The 23100-nt window shown below is 38.7% G+C and overlaps 2 protein-coding genes across 3 annotated transcripts; both read left to right on the top strand.

Annotated features, from left to right (window-relative positions):
- The first annotated feature begins 11691 nt into the window (after positions 1–11691).
- LOC113334720 lies at positions 11692–13073 on the top strand. Of its 2 annotated transcripts, XM_026580909.1 has the most exons (3): positions 11692–12559; positions 12661–12768; positions 12921–13073. In XM_026580909.1, the coding sequence occupies exons 1-3, from the start codon at positions 12235–12237 to the stop codon at positions 12932–12934; spliced, it is 447 nt and encodes a 148-aa protein (XP_026436694.1). In that variant the 5' UTR covers positions 11692–12234; the 3' UTR covers positions 12935–13073. The 2 variants fall into 2 exon arrangements, with proteins under 2 accessions (XP_026436694.1, XP_026436693.1); XM_026580908.1 differs by having other exon boundaries at positions 12661–13073.
- A 1518-nt stretch (positions 13074–14591) lies between these two features.
- On the top strand, positions 14592–15762 carry LOC113334603. Its single transcript, XM_026580820.1, has 2 exons — positions 14592–15407; positions 15679–15762. The coding sequence occupies exons 1-2, from the start codon at positions 14592–14594 to the stop codon at positions 15760–15762; spliced, it is 900 nt and encodes a 299-aa protein (XP_026436605.1).
- Positions 15763–23100: the final 7338 nt, after the last annotated feature.

Below are 23100 nucleotides of genomic sequence, written 5' to 3'. Positions count from 1 at the left end.
TACGACTAAGTTCAATTACTTATTTCGTCCGTAACTAGAAAATCACCATCCAGTGCTGACTGAGGAACATGACTGTCCCTCACTAAGCAGGGGACTTAATGTAGATGGTGGATTTTCGACAAAGGCTAAAATCGTAAAACCATAATTGTACATACTCCTGATCCAGCAATCAGATGAATATTGAGGCTCATGTCTCTCATTGAAGCATGAAATTTCATGCCGCAAGAACCTCTGACTGAGAATACTGTCTCTCAGAGCATATGCAGATGTGCAGTCTCTCAACTGAGACAACGACATATCTCATGAATACTGAGAAATTTCAGTAATCACTTTTATGTAGAATCGAACGATTGGACGGCTCTAGACAACTTACCTGCTAGTATAGATCGATAACGTCTTCAGGATGTAGAAAGGTTTTCCCTGATTATATAAAAGACATGTGTATAGAATCATTATGATTGGACGGCTCCTAGACACCTTTCTTACAAGTACAAAGCAATAACGTCTTCAGGATGCAACAAGGTTTTCCCTGACTATATAAAAGAGATATGACGTTTCAACAAGCTCATATTTCTCAATTCTCAGATAATTAATGCTCCTAGACATCACGCCTGCTAGTATAAATCCATCAATTAATTATCTCTAACCGTTAACTGAATATTCAGCAATATTCTACGATTCTTCGTAATATTTCGTCACTTCAATTTGTGGTTCTTCCAGTAGAATTCCACGGGTTAGTGATAAATGTTCAACGTACGGGCATCTGAGCAGCTCTCGAGTAAGCCCCGACCAAAATGGTGCAAGTGTACTCAGCAGTAATAATGCACAAACGAGCACCTGAATGCACAAACGAGCATTCCAAAACACGAAGGAACGATGAACCTATGCAAAATAGGAAGAAAATAATAAATAATAAAATATTAATCGAGGCGCTGTGAGACTGGGCCCACCGGCCGGCCGGTCGTGCCGTGGCTAGTCCCACGCCCAATTTTATATTTTATCATATTTTTATTATTTTCCCTGATCTCATGAAAATTCCTTCATTTGAGAAAATCTCCTTCGTCACAAGGAAACTCCCCAGTCTCATGGTGTTTCCTCGTATCAAAGAAATAATAATGAATTAGGAAAGATGTCGTGGGACCAGACTCACTAGCCGGCCGGCCATGCCTTAGCCGTGGCCGGTTCCACACCTCATGACTCCTTATTAATTTATTATTATTTCCCTCATCCCATGAAAATTCCTTGAATTCATGAAATTTCCCTTAAGTCATGAAAATAATGTAAAATTAGGGAAACTCGTGGGACCGGGCCCTAGCCGGCCGGTCATGCCTAGACGGTCCCACACGCTCCTTATTTTATTATTATTATTTTTTATGTTTCCCTCATCTCATGGAAACTCCCTGATTTCAACAAATTCCTTGGTTTCAACAAACCTCTTGATTTTATGATATTTCCCTAAAATCATGAAAAATATTATAAAATTGGGAAAAGTGCCTTGGGACGGGATCTTTGGCCGGCCGGCCTTGCCTTAGCCATAGTCGGTCCCACACTTCATGACTCCCTATTTTATTATTATTATTTCCATAATCTCATGGAAATTCCTTAACTTCATAAAATTCCTCGGTTTCATGATATTTCCCTCACATCAGGGAAAATACATAAAATTACATAAAATTGGAAAAGGTGCTGCGGGACCGAGCTTGCTAGCTGGCCGGTCATGCCCTAGTCGTGGACGGTCCTGCACCTTGAAAATCCCCTATTTTACTAACTATTTTTCATCATCTCATGAAGATTCCCAGTTTCAAAAAAAACCCTGAATCCTTCATATTTTCTCAAAATGTTGCTCAAACGCGCATCGGAAAATATCGAAATTCTCAGAACTGAGACGCCGACATTATGGTGACGCGGGCATGTCTCCTTGACCGACCAACACTGTCCCTCAGGTTTGAAAATAGCCGGTCCCACATGTTTTAATAATTCTGACCCAATTTGCTCAATTGCTCATATCGGGTCCAAACTCTTCTCAAACAACTGGGAGTTTGCTCAGACGACCATCAGCTGGTCCCACAACCACCAAGGGCCGTTTTCATACCCTCTTGGTCGGTCCCTCATCTCTCTATAATTAGGTTTTATTACCTAACGCTCACACGAGCATTATTTTAAAAAAAATGATTAAACCAACATTTAATCATCTTTTCACCAATTGGTCTTCAAGAGATTTTGGTATTTTTGCTCACTTGAGCATCTGGGCGTTACATGGTCGACTCATCATCCCATGTAGCCGGTCCCTGCTTCACTCCGTGGTTGATTTTCAATAAATCATCAATTGATCATCAATTGATCAAAATTAGGGTTTCAAATCCAGAGCTCTGCAAAAACGTAATTATGAGTAGATTCAAATACTGATAATTTTACGTTGATCCCATGATCAACACATTCATTATAATACTCGGCCTAGCAGTCAGTATCTTAAATTAATATTTTTTTTGGTCCTGCCACCAACAATTCATCAGACGAGCAACAGTCGCTCAGATGAGAAATATTTACTCAGACTAGCAATATTTTCTCAGACTAAGGAATATTGGTTCAGCTATCAATATTCAATGATTCAGCAGAACAGTTTGCTCAGGTTATCAACATTTATTCGGAAATGATACCTGTGTCTCAACAGACATGTTCAATTCATGAGTCTCAGAATATTTGCAAATCACGTTCGACTCAGCAATACAAGGACTCATCGTCCCATGAAGTCAGCAACTGACTCCACAACCACTAGATGTCAATCGTGTCACATGGGGGATATTAACTAGGGTTTTGGTCTGGCGTTCTACGGCACGTGTGTTCATGCACACGATGAGAATGTGAGCAAGTCGTGCAATCAGTTGGAGGAGTTAGCAAAGAAGTGAATGGAAAATCATCCAAGTCTCTGCACGATGAGCAACTGGTTTTGACACGATTTCCCACTTCCCCACTCTTTGACTCCAGCAACTGTCACACTTCATGGGATCAAGGTGTTTACAATTCAGCAATATAAAAAAGGCCTCTGAATCCTGATTGAAACGGACAAGAATTTCTCGAGAAGTTCATACAGACAATCTTTTGTCTACACGAACTCATCGTCTGAGAAATCACTCTCAACTGAGTAAATTCAATCATTAAGAACTTTCTTACCCAGAATACACAACACACCTACAATCTTCGATCACCATTGATCTCATACATTTCTCAGCTTTCCTCTTACAGATCGACCTATCCTCTCTTGTGACCGAATTGACTTTGGAACGACCATTGTCTTGGTTTAGGCCGGAGTCCTACAGATTGATCTCTCGAACTTAAAGCACTCCCTTCTTGCAGTGCATCTGTGTGAGGTTGAGCATTTTATCGGTTCAAGGAGTCTTCTCTGCACGGTCATCTTCTCGATTCCGTAAAAACCAACAAATCGTTTTTCCTCATCTACAACGGGGATGGGTATGGATGGGGCAAATGGAAACATACACAGTAAAGGACATATGAGTTTTGTATTTGAGACTATCGTGAGCTACTATCGAGGGTCCAATGCCAAGAATGCATCGTCATCTAATCTTTAGATAGCTCAAGGTGTACCTTTACTTTCCCTGAATTTTATGAACTGTTGGTGATATACATATTATTTAAAATAATTAATTTTAGGAAAACTGATTAAATATTAAATAATTAATTGAAATAATTTGTCTAAAGAGTTACCATCAAATTTATCCACGCTGAAGTGATTATAAGAACGATATATTTGTCTGCATCCCGTGTGAATTCGTCTCTTATTTGTCTAGCAGCATCTCCCCATAGTGCAACTTACGAACATGCATAGTCTTATACAGGACTCTTTAGTATCAAAATTAGGACAATATCTTTTGGTTCCATAATTAGGACAATTTCTATTTCCGGAAACAGTTCGAAACTCACGTTTGGAAATCAAGCTATCATGCACGTTTGGAAATCAAGCTATCATTAATAAATTAATGGGCCCAAACAATATCGGGAAACCAAGTGATCCAACGCATTATAATATTTCTCGCTCAACTCACGATCTATGCCGTCGGATGACGAAATCGATGATCGGATTTTTCAGTTTAGACTGACACCACTTCTTTTTATAATATGGACTAGGTATCACGCCCACCGCAGGCCGGCGCTCAACCTCTCGTCGATTTTCGAAAAGTTGTTTGAACCTCTTTTCCATTTCCATGTTCGGTCGGGGCTCAACCTCTTGTCAATCGGTATCTTCCCATGCAATTTTAGTCTGTTGTCATAGCAGAACGGTCCCAATATTTAGTTGGTCGTGTCATATTATAGTATGTTATTTAGTCAGGGTCACAGTAGCATGTCTAATTAGTTGGATCATAGTAGCCAGATATGGCAGGCTCCAGCGGTGTAGAAAATTTAAAGGCAGATATAGTGCCCACATTTAAATTAGTGTGTTAGTTGGTCCTGCCTATAATAGTCAGGAGCATATTTAGTCAGTCGTGTCATAGTAGAAAGGTACCAACATTTAGTTGTCGTGTCATATTACAGTGTGTTAGTTAGTTAGGTCGCTGTAGCGTGCTTAATTAGTTGGATCATAGTGCTTAAAGAAAGATATAGTGCCCGTATTTAAATTACTATGCTAGTTGGGCCTATCCATAAGGAGCATATTTAGTTAGTCGGGTCATAGTAGAACTGTCCCAATATCTAGTTAGTCGTGTCATATTATAGTGTCTTAGTTAGTCGAATCACTGTAGCGTGTTTAATTAGTTGGATCATAATATCCCGAGGGGCCGGGTCTTAGGGCCCCGGCGGTTGGGAAAATTTAAAGGCGGATGTAATGCCTACATTTAGTATGTCAGTTGGTCCCGTCTATATTATTCGGGAGCAGATTTAGCTAGTCGGGTCATTGCAGAATGGTCCCAATATTTATTTGCTCGTGTCATAATATAGTGTGTTAGTTAGTCGGGTCATTGTAACGTGTTTAATTAGTTGGATCAAAGTAGCCGGAGGGGCTGGATCCTACGGCCCCGGCGGTGGAGAAAATTTAAAAGAAGATGTAGTGCCCACATTTAAATTAGTTTGTTAGGTTGTCCTCTCTATAATAGTCGAGAACATATTTAGTTAGTCGGGTCATAGCAGAACAGTCATAATATTTAGTTGGCCATGTCATATTATACCGTGCTTGTTAGTCGGATCACTGAAGAAAGGTATCAATATTTAGTTGGTTGCATAGTATTATAGTGTGCTAGTTAGTCGGGTCACAATAGCATGTTTAATTAGTTAGATCATATTGCCGGAGGTGCCGGGTCCTACGGCTCCGGCGGTCGAGAAAATTTAAAGGCAGATGCATTGCCCACATTTAAATTAGTGTGTTAGTTGGTCCTGTCTATAATTATCGAGAGCATATTTAGTTAGTCGGGTCATAGTAGAACAATACAAATATTTTGTTGGTCGTGTCATATTATAATGTGATCGTTAGTCGGATCACTGTAGCGTGTTTAATTAGTTGGATCATAATAGCCCGAGGGGCCGGGTCTTACGGTCCCGACGGTCTGGAAAACTTAAAGGCGGATGTAGTGCCTAAATTTAGTATGTCAGTTGGTCCCGTCTATATTATTCGGGAGCATATTTAGCTAATCAGGTCATTGCAGAACGGTCCCAATATTTAGTTTCTCGTGTCATAATATAGTGTGTTAGTTAGTCGGGTCACTGTAGCGTGTTTAATTAGTTGGATCAAAGTAGACGGAGGGGACGGATCCTACGGCCCCGGCAGTGGAGAAAATTTAAAGGAAGATGTAGTGCCCACATTTAAATTAGTGTGTTAGGTTGTCCTCTCTATAATAGTCGAGAACATATTTAGTTAGTCGGGTCATAGCAGAACAGTCCTAATATTTAGTTGGTCATGTCATATTATACCGTGCTTGTTAATCGGATCACTGAAGAAAGGTATCAATATTTAGTTGGTTGTATAGTATTATAGTGTGCTAGTTAGTCGGGTCACAGTAGCGTGTTTAATTAGTTAGATTATATTACCTGAGGGACCGGTTCCTATGGCCCCGGCGGTCGAGAAAATATAAAGGCAGATGCAGTTCCCACATTTAAATTAGCGTGTTAGTTGGTCCTGTCTATAATTATCGAGAGCATATTTATTTAGTCGGGTCATAGTAGAACAATACAAAAATTTTATTGATCGTGTCATAATATAGTGTGATCGTTAGTCGGGTCACTATAACGTGCTTAATTAGTTGGATCACAGTAGCCGAAGGGGCCAGGTCCTGCGGCCCTGACGGTTGAGAAAATTTAAAGACAGATGTAGTGCCCACATTTAACTTAGTGTGTCAGTTGGTTCTGTCTATAATAGTCAGAATCATATTTAGTTAGTCGTGCCATTGAAGAACGGTCCCAATATTTAGTTGGTTGTGTCATAATATAGTGCGTTAGTTAGTCGGGTCACTGTAACGTGTTTAATTAGTTGGATCATAGTAGCCAGAGGGGACCGGGTCATACGGCCCCGGCGGTGGAGAAAATTTAAAGGAAGATGTAGCGCCCACATTTAAATTAGTGTGTTAGTTGGTCCTGTCTATAATAGTCGAGAGCATATTTAGTTAGTCGGGTCATAGCAGAACGGTCCTATTATTTAGTTGGTCATGTCATATTATACCGTGCTAGTTAGTCGGTTCACAGAAGAAAGGTCCCAATATTTAGTTGGTCGTGTAGTATTATAGTGTGCTAGTTAGTCGGGTCACAGTAACGTGTTTAATTAGTTAGATCATATCACCTGAGGGACCGGGTCCTATGGCCCCGGCGGTCGAGAAAATATAAAGGCAGATGCAGTTCCCACATTTAAATTAGCGTGTTAGTTGGTCCTGTCTATAATTATCGAGAGCATATTTAGTTAGTCGAGTCATGGTAGAACAATACAAATATTTTGTTGGACGTGTCATATTATAGTGTGTTCGTTAGTCGGGTCACCGTAGCGTGTTTAATTAATTAGATAATATTAGGCGGAGGGGCCGGGTCCTACGGCCCCGGCGGTCGAGAAAACTTAAAGGCAGATGTAGTGCCCACATTTTAATTAGTGTGTCAGCTGGTCCTGTCTATAATAATCGAGAGCATATTTAGTTAGTCGGGTCATAGTAGAACAATACAAATATTTTGTTGGTCGTATCATATTATAGTGTCTGCGTTAGTCGGGTCACTGTAGTGTGTTTAATTAATTGGATCATAGTAATCGGAAGGGCCGGATCCTACGGCCCCGGCGGTCGAGAAAATTTAAAGGCAGATGTAGTGCCAACATTTTAATTAGTGTGTTAGTTGGTCCTGTCTATAATAATCGAGAGCATATTTAGTTAGTATGGTCATAGTAGAACAATACTAGTATTTTGTTGGTCGTGTCATATTTTAGGGTGTTAGTTAGTTGGTTCACTGTAACGTGTTTAATTAGTTGGATCATAGCAGCCGGTAGAGTCGGATTCGCTAAAAAATTTAAAGGCAGATGTGATTCCCACAAAAAAGTTCACAATCGTCTACTGAATTGGGGTACAAAAGTTACTAATATTTCAGTTAATATATTAGGAAAACTCTTACATAATTTAAAGGCATATTTGGAAACTAACTTGGATTATATAATTATACTAGGTGTTGCTCCCGTGCGTTGTATGGGATCAAATTGTTCCATCTGCAGACTAAACTGATGCACGGGCTCAAATTGGTAAAAATAAGCTAAATATATGTTTACTTAGTTGGAGGATTTACTGATTGTTACAGAATAAAGAATTTTGACATATCTGTAGATCACTCTCTAATTCGATTCCCTCTCATGGTATAGGCTAACAATGTCCTCGGGCTTTGCAGCTTCCTCACTATTGCACAGATGTTATGATTCCGTCATTGTTGAATTCCATATCCTTGTGATGCTGGCTACACCTTAGACCACTATAAATTTCCAAGTGACATTGATTTTGAAGATTCCCGACTGTTGCACAGATGCTATATTTCCGTCATTAGTGGTTTCACATCTTGAGCAATCGGCGGCAGATACTGCTTGAAGTCTGAAATAGAATGTGTCCTCATCATGTGTCATCAATATAACCTACGCAACACCTACATATACTGCTATTTTTGTGTTTAGCATGAATTTCTTTAGCTACACTTTAACTCAACTGTGGACCTTCAAACACCAATTCTATTTTGAGTTCTCAGAATGTTAGATTTATAAAATTAACCTTGACCATTAACCAATCCAGAAGGAAGGTCGAGCTTAAATGACCCTGCTTGGACAAAATTTCAATTTATTATTTACTTGATGTTGTTGTACCTACAACATTCAATATAAAGTGTTATAAGTAACCACTCATCTATCACCAATCAAATTTACATCTATGGATAAATTTCTAGTCATTTTAGTGTGCCCAGAAACACACATGTTTCTTCAATGCGTATTCATCATCTATTGAAACACATGTGATAAATCTGATGCCAACCTCCATACACATCACCTATTAAGCAAAGGGAAAACAATCAGGTTCATGAATGAAGGCCCTAATAGACACATATAAAATGTTCACAACATTTACCTCTCTGTGGAGAGTCTCATCAAGTTCCTAGCTATCATCAGGAGTAGTTTTGTTTTCCTATAACTGTGCTAAACAAACGAATCCTACAAAGCATATATATTAGAATGAAACATAGAAGCTCAACGCTTATTGCCAGGACCAAAGAGATTTATCTAATTAAAATATAACTATAATCAATAGGGGTCATAGCCTCCAGTAACACACATACTGCCATTAGGGAGGTCTAACAACATAACCCCATGATTACTGTAGTGTACCTGTAGACCATATGAATCACAAATATAGTTTAGGACCCGTCAAAATCACCTTCCTTTTTTTTTTTAACAATGCATCATTTGATCATTTTAACATTTGATCAGAATCCAAAAGGAAAAAAATATCGCATTTCTGCACCATTAGTTTACAACCATCTCTTCTTTCTGTTTGGAATCGAAGTCATAGAACATCAATTGTAATTCATCAATTAAACACATTTAATTTCCATAATTGTTTTGGGTTCTATTGAATTCTACTATCACAATTTAATCATAAGAAACATTAATAATTAGACTGCGCCAACCGTCTTGGTTATTGTCTCTATCAAACAGCATAGAATAAGAAACCCTAATTTGAATGTAAAAACATGGAGTGAATATCAAATAAAATCATTTAAACCATGATATTATCAAATACCTAAATATACATTCTGATTCTGACAACCCCTACTGTATCAAAAATTAAAATTCAGTCCGAGAACCCAAAACAACGTAAAATTCAAAACTCTAACTCGAATGCAAAAACATAGGACGAATAATCAAAACATTTCCTGGTTCGTTCCGCTAAAAAAACATTACCTGGTTCGAAGTGGTAGACCTCATCTGCAAATCAAAAACACTGGCTAGTTAACCTCATCTGCAAATCAAAAACACCGGTTAGTTAATTCAAATCCGTGACTTAAAAATCCCCAAATTTTATAAGTAGAAACGGTAGCAGAAGAAATAGTTTTATGAGAGGAAGAGGAGCGGATGCCGGATGCGAGGAGACTGGAGAAGGAGAAGAAAGAAACAACAATTATTAGGGTTTGGTTATATGAAAGAAAAAATAGGTAGAGAAATGGATGCGGTGGAGAATAAAGGCAAAGAAAGAATCGGTGGTTCAGTAGAGAAGTGGTGTGGAAATATGAAATATATTGGTGGTGTGAAAAATCAAAAAAAAAATTATTGGCTGAAATATATCCCGATGAGACCAGAAACTCTAAGAAGAGAGCTTTGTTCAGCTTTTAACCAAAACATAGAAAAATCATCTGAAATCATATTATTATTCTTGCGGTATATATAACATACATAAGGAACGGTCATTTTCTCTAGATAGAGAGATAAACATTCTCTTATATCATAGATATATGATTCTCGAAAGGTCTTTTCACTCGATTAACATGCATTGTAGTCAGATTTGTCTGCTTTTTAGGATATTAATTAAGACTTATGCTCAGAGAGAAGATGAATGAAAAAGCAGGATACGGAGACATCGTCGCTTAAACATTTTGAACCCATCAAACATCATTTACCCTATGATACCGAATTAACATACCCAGGTATCTTATCCATGTACGTGTACACTACTTCATCCAAGACTGACTTATAAATTTGAATTGTAATCGAGGATTGACCCTCGAATAAATTACTGGTTCAGCTGGAGGCCTTGACCTTAGTTTAGCTACCAAAGGATATTTCAGATGTTGAGCTATCTAATATGTATCGAGGCCCTGCATTCTGAATCCAATGTTTTGATACAAAGTTTTCTTTATAAAATTTTGTACATGCAAGTTCACCAGGCCAAGATCTGTAAGTTATAAAGGCAGGCGACTTCTGCATAGTAGCAGCTAATAACAAAGTTAAAGTGAGCAGAGTTAAACCAACTTGTTTGAAATGAATTGTTTTCGTATCAAGTGTTGCCTCTAAAGCCCAATGGTGTCTGTCACAATTTAGTTTCCGGCCAAAGATGTGCTCGACACTCTATTTATCTACAGCAACATGCTATTGTATGTCAAGAACTCATGTACTGCAAATAATGTTTTTAGGACCCACCTTGTGAGTTTCCGTCAGTAAAACTCTAGCACGTTATGCAAAAGATGAATAAGGATTTTTTGTAATGTTAATGGCACTGAATATGATCAAACAGGCAACTTAACACATAGGCATCTGCTTTTAAAGCTAAAAGTATAGACTATAATTACAACTATTGTTGTGACCACATTTGAAATTAGTACCCTACACCATCCCTAGATGTTCACCAATAAATGGGAGTTTCATGCACATCCAAATGTCCCAAAGCCCATAAGCCATCATCAGATTGCAGGCATGCACTTCATTAGCCCGTTGCCTCTTTTTTCTTAAATTATCCAATTTTCCCTCGCCTTCTTAACATCTGAAAGTGCCGACAAAAACCTAATTAACACGCAGTTACAGTGAAGCTCAATAGAGGTGAAAAGAAAGAGTAGAAGAGCTTTACTTACCTTGTTATAGGTGATGTACCAAATCTGAGGTGCAGTGCGACAAAATGCTTCCTTGTTTTCGTAAAATGCTAGTGAATCTCCATCGCATTAAATCACTTAAATATGAGTTTCATATCCATTCCTCATAAAAGATAGCCTGAAGTTGAGTTACAAAGCAAGTACAATATAAAACAATCTAAAACCTCAAGCTGGATTCTTTTAGCTTGAAAAAGAATATGGGAAGAACTACCAAACGCGGTAACTGCGTGCAGAGCTAAAAGAATCCAGTTACAACTAAAAAGCTAGCTACAAATTTCCATATCTATTCTATTATATAAAGCCAACTAGGCTTAGTTGCAGCTGCAAATTTCGGTTCCCGTTTTGCCCTTTTGAAATTTTTTCATGAATACGCATTCTCGGAATTAATTAGGGATAGTCTGGACTTTAACTGATCTAGCTTTCTAGACACATCTAATTGCTATTGGTTTACTGTGTATTGAATTATCAAATAATAAAAAAAGAAATAAAACGTGCATCGGTTATTGAAAACCGAGGGTGGGCCACATCTTTGGAGAAGATATTTCTAAAAGATTTCTCTAGAAAATCATGTTCATTTTGTACAGAACTCCATTTTTATCAAAACTCATTTTCATATTCCATTATCTTCCATTGGAAGCTCCAATCGGGTTTTGGTCTTTTGGGTATCATATTGACCATCAAAGATAATGATTCGTCAACTTTGAAACACGTTTCGGTTTTGCTTCACTTTTACACTCCAATTTTTATCTTTCAATTTTGCTTTGCTTAAAGTTGATGTATGTTGACTTATGTTTTCGTTAATTAATAAGAGGTAATGTTTTGGTTGATTCTTAATTTTGATATTATGATTACTTATGTTTCCCATTTTTACACTCTCCAATTTTAATTTTTGATTTTGTCAACGACTGATTCTTAGTCAGTTTTGATGCATGTTTACACTCCAATTTTTACCTAAATTACTTATGTTTTGATCTATTATTTTTAATGCTTTATGTTTAACTTAATCCATCTTTGTAAACCCCGTGATTATTTTTAACTTAAAGGGGAGGAATTAGGAGCTGTAGCTGGGATCGACTGTTCACATTTTGCACTAAGTAAACCCCATGATGATGGCCCAGCCTAAAACCCCTTGATAATTTGAAAGCTATGGATGAAGATATTCGTATTAGTACATCTAATGATGATGGTAGTGAGCACCGCCGAAGGCAACAATATCGATTGAATGCACGACAACGTTTATCCAATTTAACGGCTGAGGAGAGATCTCACTGGCTTGCAATGCGTAATGAATCTCAGAGACAAAGGCGTCGTGCAATACAATATCAATTTTGTGTTCGTCCAGAAATTGGAAGACAAATCCGACTACAAAGACAAACATCTGAGCTAGAAAGACAACTTGTTCGGCATCGAGACGCCGTTGTCATAAGAGCACGATCAACTAATGCTGGCCCTTCACATAGAGTAGTAGCCTGTAAGTTTTCCTTATGTTTAGGAGTTACGAAATTAAAATTGTGGCAACCCAAATTATCACGACTCTAATGAAATGCTTGGGTTTTTATGGTTTTTAAACAGGGGAACAACCGATCAATAACATAGGTGCGGATATCCCAAGAGGTGCGCGCTTGAGTAGCATCAAAAGATTGGCACGAGATCAATGTTCTACTACTACGGAAACTTTCGGTAAAGAATTGTATCTCTGACAACAAGAGCAGCAAAATACTAATCTGAATTTTAGCAATTCAAGTTTACCTTCCAAATATTTTGTTTACGGGATTGTAAGAAATTCATTGATGTTACGGTATATATTTTGCATATTTTGGTTTTCTAAACAGGACAAAATCTGTGAATGGGGTTGGTCAATCTGTTAGAAATGTTGTGAGGTTAAGTAGCATAAGAAGACTAGCACGGAATCACCGCTCACTGCTGGCACACCAAATAATGAGGATGAACCTTCACATGTATACACATCTGCCAATATCCCAATCGGCAAGTACTCTGGTTTAATTTTTTTTAGTTATTTACTTAATATTTTTACTTGGCTAATTAAGATACGGTGAATTGATTCAGAGCAAGCAGGGGAATTTGAGTTTATAGAAGAAATTGAGTTCGCCAATGAAAATGAAGTTGTCAATGCTCCGGCTCAAAGGCGCCTAAGAACAACATTTAGATACCGCAATTGTGCGAGAAATTTTCGAGATTATATTGGGTTTCATACATTTTCATTGCCCCCTCCAAATGTGTGCTGCCACTGCCAAACAAAGTTATTTTTCCGTGAAAGTCGTGACTTTTGTTGTCAAAATGGTAAAACAATTATGCCTCATATACCATCACCACCGGAGTTGTTGTTATTTAATGACAGTACAAGCAAAAGTAAGCATTTCAGACACCATATTCGAGCATATTGACGAATGCTTGGCTAATGGTAAAGATGGAGTGTACTCATTTCGTGCTCAAGGAGCTATCTATCATAAGATTGGCAGTTTGTTACCAACCCCAGGAAATAGGCCACGGTTTATCCAGTTGTACATATATGATACAGATCATGAAGTTGACCGTACAATTGCAGAAAATAATTGATTACATAGAGATATTGTTGAGGAATTAAAGAGCATATTAGACTCAACAAATCCATTTTTACACCTAGGTAGCTTGGGCAACGCCAAGATATCGAAAATTGCAAGCTTCATATCAAAGAACAACCTAAGAATCAACCACAGTATACTCTCCCATCGGCATCACAAGTAGCAGCCATAGTTGTTGAAGGTGGTCAGAATGAACAGATAAATGGAAGAGATATTGTTGTTCAAACAACTGGCGGAGATCTACTACTAATCGCTGAAACTGCTGGATACTATGATCCATTACAGTATCCACTTCTACTTCCTTATGGAAGTTACGGATGGGACAGACATAGCAGAGATAACAATGGGAGGAAGATTAGTTGTAGAGATTTCTATTCTTACCAATTACAGGTGAAGTATAATATTACTTGCTACTGCTCATGAGATTTTATTTATGTAAAACTGATATGTTTACCTTTTTTTTTTTTTACTTAGATCCGCGACAGTGATGATTCTCTTTATCTCCGAGGGGGTCGATTATTTCAGCAATACGTAGTTGATAACTTCGTAAAAATCGATGCTGATAGGCTGCGATGGCTGAAGAATAATCAACCAGCTATTCGAGCAGAAATGTATCAAGGTTTACAAGATGCATTGGCAGCAGGAGAAAACGATTCAGGTCTGTGGTTTCTGTTGGTTGAAATACTTAATTTTTTGAGTAGCTTGGCCATGTCTTTAAAAATCCACCTTTTTTACAATGGATTATGCTATCATCAAATCTAAATTGTAATATCTATATATTTATACATATCTTTTGATAGGAACCATTGATAGGAGAACAATACTTCATCGTATATTGGAGGTCCAAGAGATATGTACCAACGACACCAAGATGCAATGGCTTTAGTTCAGAAGTACGGGAAACCTGATCTCTTTATAACTATGACGTGCAATCCTGGGTGGCCAGAGATCACAAATGCGTTAAAACCAGGCCAAACACCATCAGACCATCCAGATTTGACAACAAGGGTATTCCGTGCAAAGTGTGAACAATTTAAAGAAGATATCTTCAACAGAGGGGTCTTCGGAAAGGTAGTTGCACATGTACACGTGGTAGAGTTTCAAAAAAGGGGATTACCACATGTTCATATGTTAATAATTCTTGACGAACAAGATAAATTGCACACACTAGAAGATTATGATCGGATAGTTCGAGCAGAAATACCGGATAAGAACGAGGAACCAGAGTTATATAACGCAGTAATTAAGTGGATGATACACAAACCATGTGGAAGGCAAAATCCAAATGCTCCTTGCATGAAAGGTGGAACTCGCAAAAAGAAATATCCAAAGCCATTTGCACCGACTACACTTCAAGGGAATGATTCTTACCCAATTTATCGGAGAAGAAACACCGGTCGATTAGTGTGTTTAGACAGTAATGGTGATCAAATGGTTGACAACAGATGGGCTGTTCCTTATAATGCGTGGTTGCTGCGAAAATATGACTGTCACATCAATGTAGAGATATGCAGCAGTATAACAAGCGTGAAATACTTATATAAGTATGTGTACAAAGGACCTGATCAAGTTTCTTTTGAAGTTATACCTGGGAGAAAACATGATGAGATCCAAAAATTTGTGGATGCAAGATGGGTTTGTGCTCCTGAAGCATTGTGGAGGATATATAAATTTGCATTGAATATGATATATCCATCAGTAGAGCGTTTGCAGATTCATCTCCCAAATAAGCAACAGGTAACTAAAAGTCGCGGTGATTGTTGATTATTCCTATCTGAAAGGGGATCAATGGAAGCATACGCCTAGCCCTAATTAACTATTGCAGTTTTGAATAGAGGGAAATTTACACAATTAAACAATACCTATGACACCGATTTTTGATACTCATACTGCTTTCTTCGCTTGCTGTAATGGTAATTATTTTACTACAAAAATGCAATACCTGAGCGATCATGTTTATGTAAATTCTGTACAGTTTATAACTCATTACTAATTGTGATGAATTCAGGTTAATGTAAGAAGTTACAACAATACCACTCAAAAGGTGAAGAAGATGATGATTACCGAGAAAATGACGATTATCTCCGTTTAGACCCACAGTATCAAAACAAAAGAGAGCAATGCTTAATTTTAGTTGGTCTTACCCTGCCTACAAACCTTCAGCTTCCTGGCGAACTCAAATATATTACGAAATTTTATGAAACTAAAATTTAAGCATTTCTATTATCCATGAATAAATCTAATGTTTTAAACTCCTAAGTTATCCGGAACTGCGGTCCCTGCGTATTGTTGGCCGGTTCAAAATGCCTGACGAACAAAATTGTACTGCAATTCAAATCCAATAGTTAACAAAATACTGAAGTAAAATTATCTAGCAAGAGATGTTTGTAATTTCAGCACAATTCTTAACAAAATAAGCATGCAATTCAGTCAGTTACCAAAATCAAAATTTAGAATAAAAAAACTATCATCCAAATTCCTGGTGCTAAACATAGTAAAAGAATTGATTTTCGGTGTAGGACATGTCTTTAAATTTGTTCTCATACACCCTACATGGTTCAAACAGTTTAGTTTGGCAATGTGAAAACAAAGAAAAATAGAAGCGGACAAATACCTGCTCTGAGTGCTCTCACTATCAAATAGTCTAGCATAATCACCACACTATCAAATTTCTAGCACGATCACCAGAAGCAGAAAAGTATTGATCCCGAGCAGCATATGAAAGAATATATTTCATCCTGCAATAACACAAAATAGATACATGAACATGGTAAACTTTTTCTAATGTAGTTCCTATGCAAGGTACTGCAAATCCAAAACGAACATACCCCGGAAATTGTTATAAAGTTTGCGTAACCAGATTGTTGAATATTTATTATTGACAGTCTTATTTCCTTTACTCTGATCTGCCAATATGCATCAATCTCCCTAAAAAAGCATCAAATTAAAGAACTTAGTTCACCAAGGATAACTAAGTTCTTTAAAGACCAACAATAATGGTACTGAGTAGTATTACAGAATTGAATTACAGAAAAGATTACCTTTGTCTATTAGACATCAATAACCATTAAAAACCTTCGAAGATGCATAATAATAATGGTATCTCCACTATGACAAACCTATAAAACACATGATTTTTAAATGTATAAGTAATTCTAAGATCGAAATTCAATTGAAATTGATAGGTAAAGAAATAGAGAAATATTTGAACTGGACTATTTTTTCTGGATTAATTTCTTATCTGGTTGCAAATCGAGCTCAACCCAACTCTTATCATCAACCAAGAACTCTCAAACCCCCATGTTCAATTAACCCATTCTCATTCACCCAACAACATCTCCACCAAAAAGCTTGAACTGAAAATCGTAAGCATTCATCTAAATCAACAAAACCCAACAGCAACTCGTTCAACAACTCATCAAAATCCAATTCTTATATAAACTCCAATTTATTGTCGATTGAAACCCAAAATCAAACCATAACAACAAACATCAATCGCATGATACAAACATCTTCTTCTAAATCTTCTTAAGCAACAGCTTCCTGTAACAAATTCAAGTAAAACCCCTCCGAAATCTCTAATTTATTCCTTAATCTTCGTCAACAGTTCACTACCATCTCAAAATTCAATTTCATATCGAACCCAGTCAAACCCAGACCAACAATCACCATCTTTGTTGATCGTCGATTTCAGATTCGCTGTTGTTAATTGCCATCTAACCATTAACCCATTCTACAATTGATTAATGGCACTTCCACTGAATCCAACCTAGAAATCCCCAATTAGAGCACAGCCCCAGAAATCCCAAATTATAGCACGGTACACTCACAGATTTGTTGTTGTTGACTGCCATCTTCATCCCCTCAAATTTGAACCCATCTCTCAGGAACTCGTGCTTAGGGTTTTTTAAAGACAAAAAGAAAGAAAAAGAGAAGAAGAGATGATAGGTTTAGCGTTTAGTTTTTCTATTAACGAAAGCGTACAAAAATCAGAACGGACAGACGGATCAGCCTCAAAGAATTATATGTCCTGAACGGACGCACACGATATATCCCTGGCCGACGATTATATCCAGGCCACAGGATCTCGAATCCTACGGTCACCTTTGTCCCCATCATAACCACCACTTTTCCTTAATAAAGAGATATGTCTTCTCTTCTCTTCTCTCCTTTTTTTTTTTTTTTTGCTCTGCCCTCTCTCCTCTCTCTTTATGCCCACATGTTCTCTAACCATTTCCGGTCTATTCTAGCCTTTTTTTTGTCCTCATTCTCTAACGTCTCTCCCAACGGTCGAATTATGCCGGACGATGTCGGATAATTTCACCTGAATAAGTACCTGCTACTCTTAATCTGATACTGAGTTCTAATGGAGGCCGCAAATCACCACAACACATGCTTCTGCAACCATTAGCACTATAAATTCTAATTGCAGTAAGGCCCATAGTCATAAAAAGAAAAAAAAACAATTAGCTACTTAATGTTAACTTTTGACAGAACCGAACTGAAATTATTCACCAAAAGCATCGTCTTGTTTTTACCATGTTTCTACAAAACCAAAATAGTTCGTTTCTCAAAATACCCAAAAGTTTAGTTTGTCTTTGTCTGTGGACTAACCCTCACCTCTCTCGGATTAGCCTTGATCATATTGCCATCTAAGTTTGCACCAGCATCTCCAGCTGGAGATGTATGTGCAGCTTCACCAGTTTGCTCTGCAGCTCTTTCAGACGGCCCTACAGCACCACCTACTTGCTCCTCTCCTTGGTTGAGATTGACAAGCGCTGGCTCAGGAACAGGATTAGGAACATCTTGAGGGAGATTTACCTCGACAAGCTCTGTATTAACATCACCGTAACTTGCATTAGCTATAGCCGCTACATCAGATACAATCCTTGCAACTACAGGAGTCAACATCTCCAATTGGGGGAAATGCACAAAATGGGGTGGCATAAGAAGAGTGGCATTCTCACTGATGGTTGATCTAACAGGTGCTGGCATATGGTAATGCCGTAAAATCCTTGACGAACTCCACCACAAACAACGAATCGATCAGCTACAACAACCACTCCTTCATTATTACAAAGCGACCATGTCGAGGATGAGTGGCAGACACAACCCAACCATCTCTAACTCCCCACACCCTGTCACCAAGTGGATGAAGAGGAGGTGCAGCCTGACTTCCTTTCCCCTCATCACCACCATGAGTCTCTCCTTCATACCCACCAATTCCATCACCACCATTACCTGCACCCCCACTGCCACTCCCAATCTCATTAAAACTATCTCGAAACACATGCCCACCATAAGCAGCACCGCTATCACCCCCAGAACGACCCTACAAAATTGGCGGATAAATGGTTTTATCGATAAACCGAGAAATTGGTTAGAATACATGCAAAAACAAACAAGTATCTATGAAACCATAACCAACATTCTCAACTACCTGCATGTCAATTCTTGTTACCTGATCAGACAAAGGGTAGTTAAACCGAGGCCTCTTCACTATTGTACCAAGGCTAGGAGAGATATGATCATACTCCTGCTCTATCTTCACTCTTCGATTATGACGCAAATTAGCCCAATGCCAATTGAAATTCCGGATATAATTAGTAGCTTCCCTGCCATTTGGAAAGGTTATTCCATATGACAAACTATAAATTGGAATACGAGGATCATACCAATCCAAATTTTGTTCCATCAGTATCTCTGGTGTCTCTTTTACTATTTCTCCTTCGCTGTACAACACACGCGGCATGGTTCTACTTTTGTTAAGAATCTGAGAACTGTTCTTCTCTGTGGTTCTGAGGGAAAGGAACAGTTTGAGAAAGTGAAATATTTTCTCTGTGTTACTAAGGCAAAGAAACTAAATGAGAAACTGAAAAGTTTTCTTCTCTTTAAAATTTGGTTGGGAAGAGCATCTGCCTCCTCATCTCAACCGTTGATTTCTCACGATTTCCCCTTAACCATTATGAGAAGAGACACTAAACAATATGGTCAGACGCAATTATGCCTTTTCATGTCGATTGACCACTTGATAAGGCTCTTCATACCTACTCTAATCACATTGGTTCATGCGGATAAAATTCAACCACTTGGCAATACCAGATTTTTTAACGCCTCGGGTTTGGAATCGGCTTCGGTTTTAACCCAAGATTTACCTATTTTATTGAACAACTTTCTTGTTATCGTCCTGGGATTTGGCTTGGCTTTTGGATTGGGATTTTGTCACTACCAAATATGCATAGGCAAAGCATCATATCTATCTTTTTCCAGAACTTTGGTAATCGAATCTAGCTATGTTTGGACACTCTTGGTCAAAAAATTCCTAATCTATTACTCAAACCCACAGCAGCTGAGTCAAGGTAAACAACTCAACTTGTCTTTTAGCTATATATGTTCTAAATTTTACAGGAAAACCAGCCAAATCCCATTATCCATCAAGCTCATCACTTAGCATATGCACGCATCACCACAAGAGACAGTGAAAGTTCATCAAGGTGCAACAAGCTATTTCACTAGCCACCTGAACAACATAGTACTTGTAACTCAGTTTCAACATAAAAATTGGATAATATATCTTAACTACTTGAAAAACAACAAAAGAGTCTGATGGCACCAGAAAGTGGATAGCAACAGCAAACTGCAAAACACACCCGTGATACATTTTCAAATTAAATCCTGCAGCATTTCCCCCCAACCCAAAAGCTGGAATACTCACCCCATTATATCCAGTGGACAACACCCAATTTTCCTCCTCCTCATCTCCAAAATTAGATATCTTTCAAATATGGCTTCTTCCTAAAACACCACCACCCCTACCATCGAAAATATTGTTTCAAAGATGAAAACAGCCCTCACTATCCCTGAGGATCTCTTTCCTAAAGTCTTCATCAACCCTGAAAATGTCAGAACCAAACAACCCCTTGACTGGAAATGGTGCTTCATTGATAAACTTTGCAATAATATTTGTTTTCAAACATCAAGAGTCAGTAACTTCATCAACAATTATTGGGAACTTCAAAGCAGAGTTGAAATGGAAATATGGAACAGAAAGAGGAATTACTATGTTCTCAGGCTTACTCATGAGGAAAACGACTCTACTCTGAGAAATGGAGGAACAAGAGGAGTCTTTGACAAACTAATGATTTTAGTTGGAGTTACTACAGGAGGTCCAGATTTGATCCATGAAGAACTGTTCTCAAAGGTGATGATTTGGCTTCTCATCAAAAGAATCCCAACCCCTCATTATCCCTGATATTCAAAACATCCTCTGACCTGTTCGAGTCTACCAAACTGCAAAAAAAACTTATAGGACATATAGATATGAAAATAACTTGGAAGTAAAACTAACAATTGATGTTACCAGACCACTCAAGTTTGGAACAACCTCTCACTGGCTGGAATTTGCTTATGCTCTAAATGGAATAAAGTTCTGTAAAGTTTGTAGAGTGTTGGATAATCCAATCCCCCCCTTCCTCACACCTTCAACTCCATCTCAATCCCACTACAATCATCTTCCAACCCCCCAACCAATTCCCCCACCACAAACCCCCCAACAAAAAGGTGTGCAAGATGGAAGGAAGGTCATCCACAGATCCTATTCATATGTTGATGCTGCAGCTAAATTTGAAATCAAAATGAAAAATGCAAAGAAGCTGGAACTAGAAAAAGCAATAGCCAACATTGCTTCCACCTCAAATGATCCTATAACCTTTGGTGCCTCCGCTGCTGTGGAGGATGACTCTTCTCACCCTGATGTTATAGCTTGTCAAGTAAGAAACAGAAAACTTGAACTATCAAAAAAAGTTGCCAACAATTTAAAGAAAAACCTGCCAAAGATGAAAGCTGTTGCAAGATCCAAACATACTAGTGTTTGAGGGTGAAAACTGTTTCTGCCGGTTTTGGTAATTTCGTGTGTGTGGATGAGAAACGAGTCTAGATCCTAAACAATGCACTGCACGGGAGTACTTTTGATTCGAGAGATCAATCTGTACAATCCTGGCCTAAACTAAGAAATGGTCGTTCCAGGCTTGCTTCGGTCACAAAGTGAAGGAGAAGGGTTGGTCTTAGGGATGGAAGCGAATAGAGTGTTGAGACCAGAATCGTTGATTCTGAAGGTGTGGTTGTTTATGACTTGTATCTGAAAGTGGAACTGGATAGCAGAATGGAAAGCTACCATGTGATTTCTTGATATTGTATTATTGTCGACCAAAACTTGTTCTTTGGTGAAAATAGGTTAAGCCTATTTATACAAGTCATAGTGAAACGTACTCTGGTCTCGTAGAAAGTGGAAACGATTGAGTGGTGGAAGAATAGAGTAATGTGTAACTGTCGGTCATTATGCTTCCATGATGAAGGAAGTGAATTCGTGTAACCGTCAGACATTATGCTTCCATGATGAAGGAAGTGAATTTGTTTACACCGTTACTTTTCACCACCACTAATTATCCCGCTTTATGACACTTTCTTATAACGGGCGCATTGCACGCCGCACGCTGTAAACCGCCAGACCAATACCCTGATGAGCATCCTCCAGTTTATGACATGTTTGATGTCTCGAGTGTTTTCGTGGAAAACATGTAGCACTTTGCTACGTGTGGCAAGTCAAAGTCAAGGGACTTACCGCAGGAAAATAACATGTAATGCTATTAGGCTCGTTTTGGATAGTCTCCTAAAACTTTCCACAGGTTTGTCAGTTCGGTGGCGGACTTCGATGGCTGAGATCGCATCTCATGAAGGAGGGTAGCCGTTGATTATGGCTACCTTATGTTGGCGCCTGATAATGGAGAGGTGGCGTTTTGGTGTACGCCAGTGGAAATGCGGCATGGATGGCATGGTTCGTGCATGCCAGTGGCACGATGGTGCAGGTGGCGCCTGGCGTAGCCATGGCCACTAGATTTAGGCAGCTGGTCTCCTGAAACTTTCCACAAGTCTTTCAGTTCAGTGGCGAACTTGGATGGCTGAGACTATAATTCAGGAGAGAGAGTGGCCGTTGATTATAGCCACATTCTGTTGGCACCTGTTAATGGCATAACGGCATAGCCGCGCCTGTGACGTTGTGGCATGGCCAAAGCTAGGATTTGGCTCCGTCGCCAAAATTAGGGATTGGTGGCGTGGCCAATGCTAGGATTTGGCGCCATGGCCAAAATTAGGGATTGGCGGCATGTCCAAGGCTAGGATTTGACGTTGTGGCCAAATTTAGGGCTTGGCGGATTGTCCAAGGCTAGGATTTAGCGTCGTGGCCAAAATTAGGGCTTGGTGGCGTGTCATAGGCTAGGATTTGGTGTCGTGGCCAAAGTTAGGGCTTGGCGGCGTGGCCAAGGCTAGGATTTGGCGGCGTGGCCAAAATTAGGGATTGACGCCGTGGCCAAGGTTAGGATTTGGCGATGTGGCCAAAATTAAGGCTTGGCCGCATGGTCAAGGCTAGGATTTG

The sequence above is a fragment of the Papaver somniferum genome, unplaced genomic scaffold (genome assembly GCF_003573695.1).
Source record: "Papaver somniferum cultivar HN1 unplaced genomic scaffold, ASM357369v1 unplaced-scaffold_137, whole genome shotgun sequence".
Lineage (NCBI taxonomy): Eukaryota > Viridiplantae > Streptophyta > Magnoliopsida > Ranunculales > Papaveraceae > Papaver > Papaver somniferum.
The sequence above is the reverse complement of the archived record's forward strand: the minus strand, read 5'-3'. Positions and strand labels throughout refer to the sequence as shown.

What these genes read in the sequence shown, in the direction of transcription:
- LOC113334720 (XM_026580908.1), top strand. Translation starts at nt 12,235, where the DNA reads ATGGATGAAGATATTCGTATTAGTACATCTAATGATGATGGTAGTGAG. An exon ending in TTCACATAGAGTAGTAGCCT is followed by an intron (nt 12,560 to 12,660) that starts GTAAGTTTTCCT and finishes GTTTTTAAACAG; the next exon opens with GGGAACAACCGATCAATAAC.
- LOC113334603 (XM_026580820.1), top strand. Translation starts at nt 14,592, where the DNA reads ATGACGTGCAATCCTGGGTGGCCAGAGATCACAAATGCGTTAAAACCA. An exon ending in ATCTCCCAAATAAGCAACAG is followed by an intron (nt 15,408 to 15,678) that starts GTAACTAAAAGT and finishes TGATGAATTCAG; the next exon opens with GTTAATGTAAGAAGTTACAA.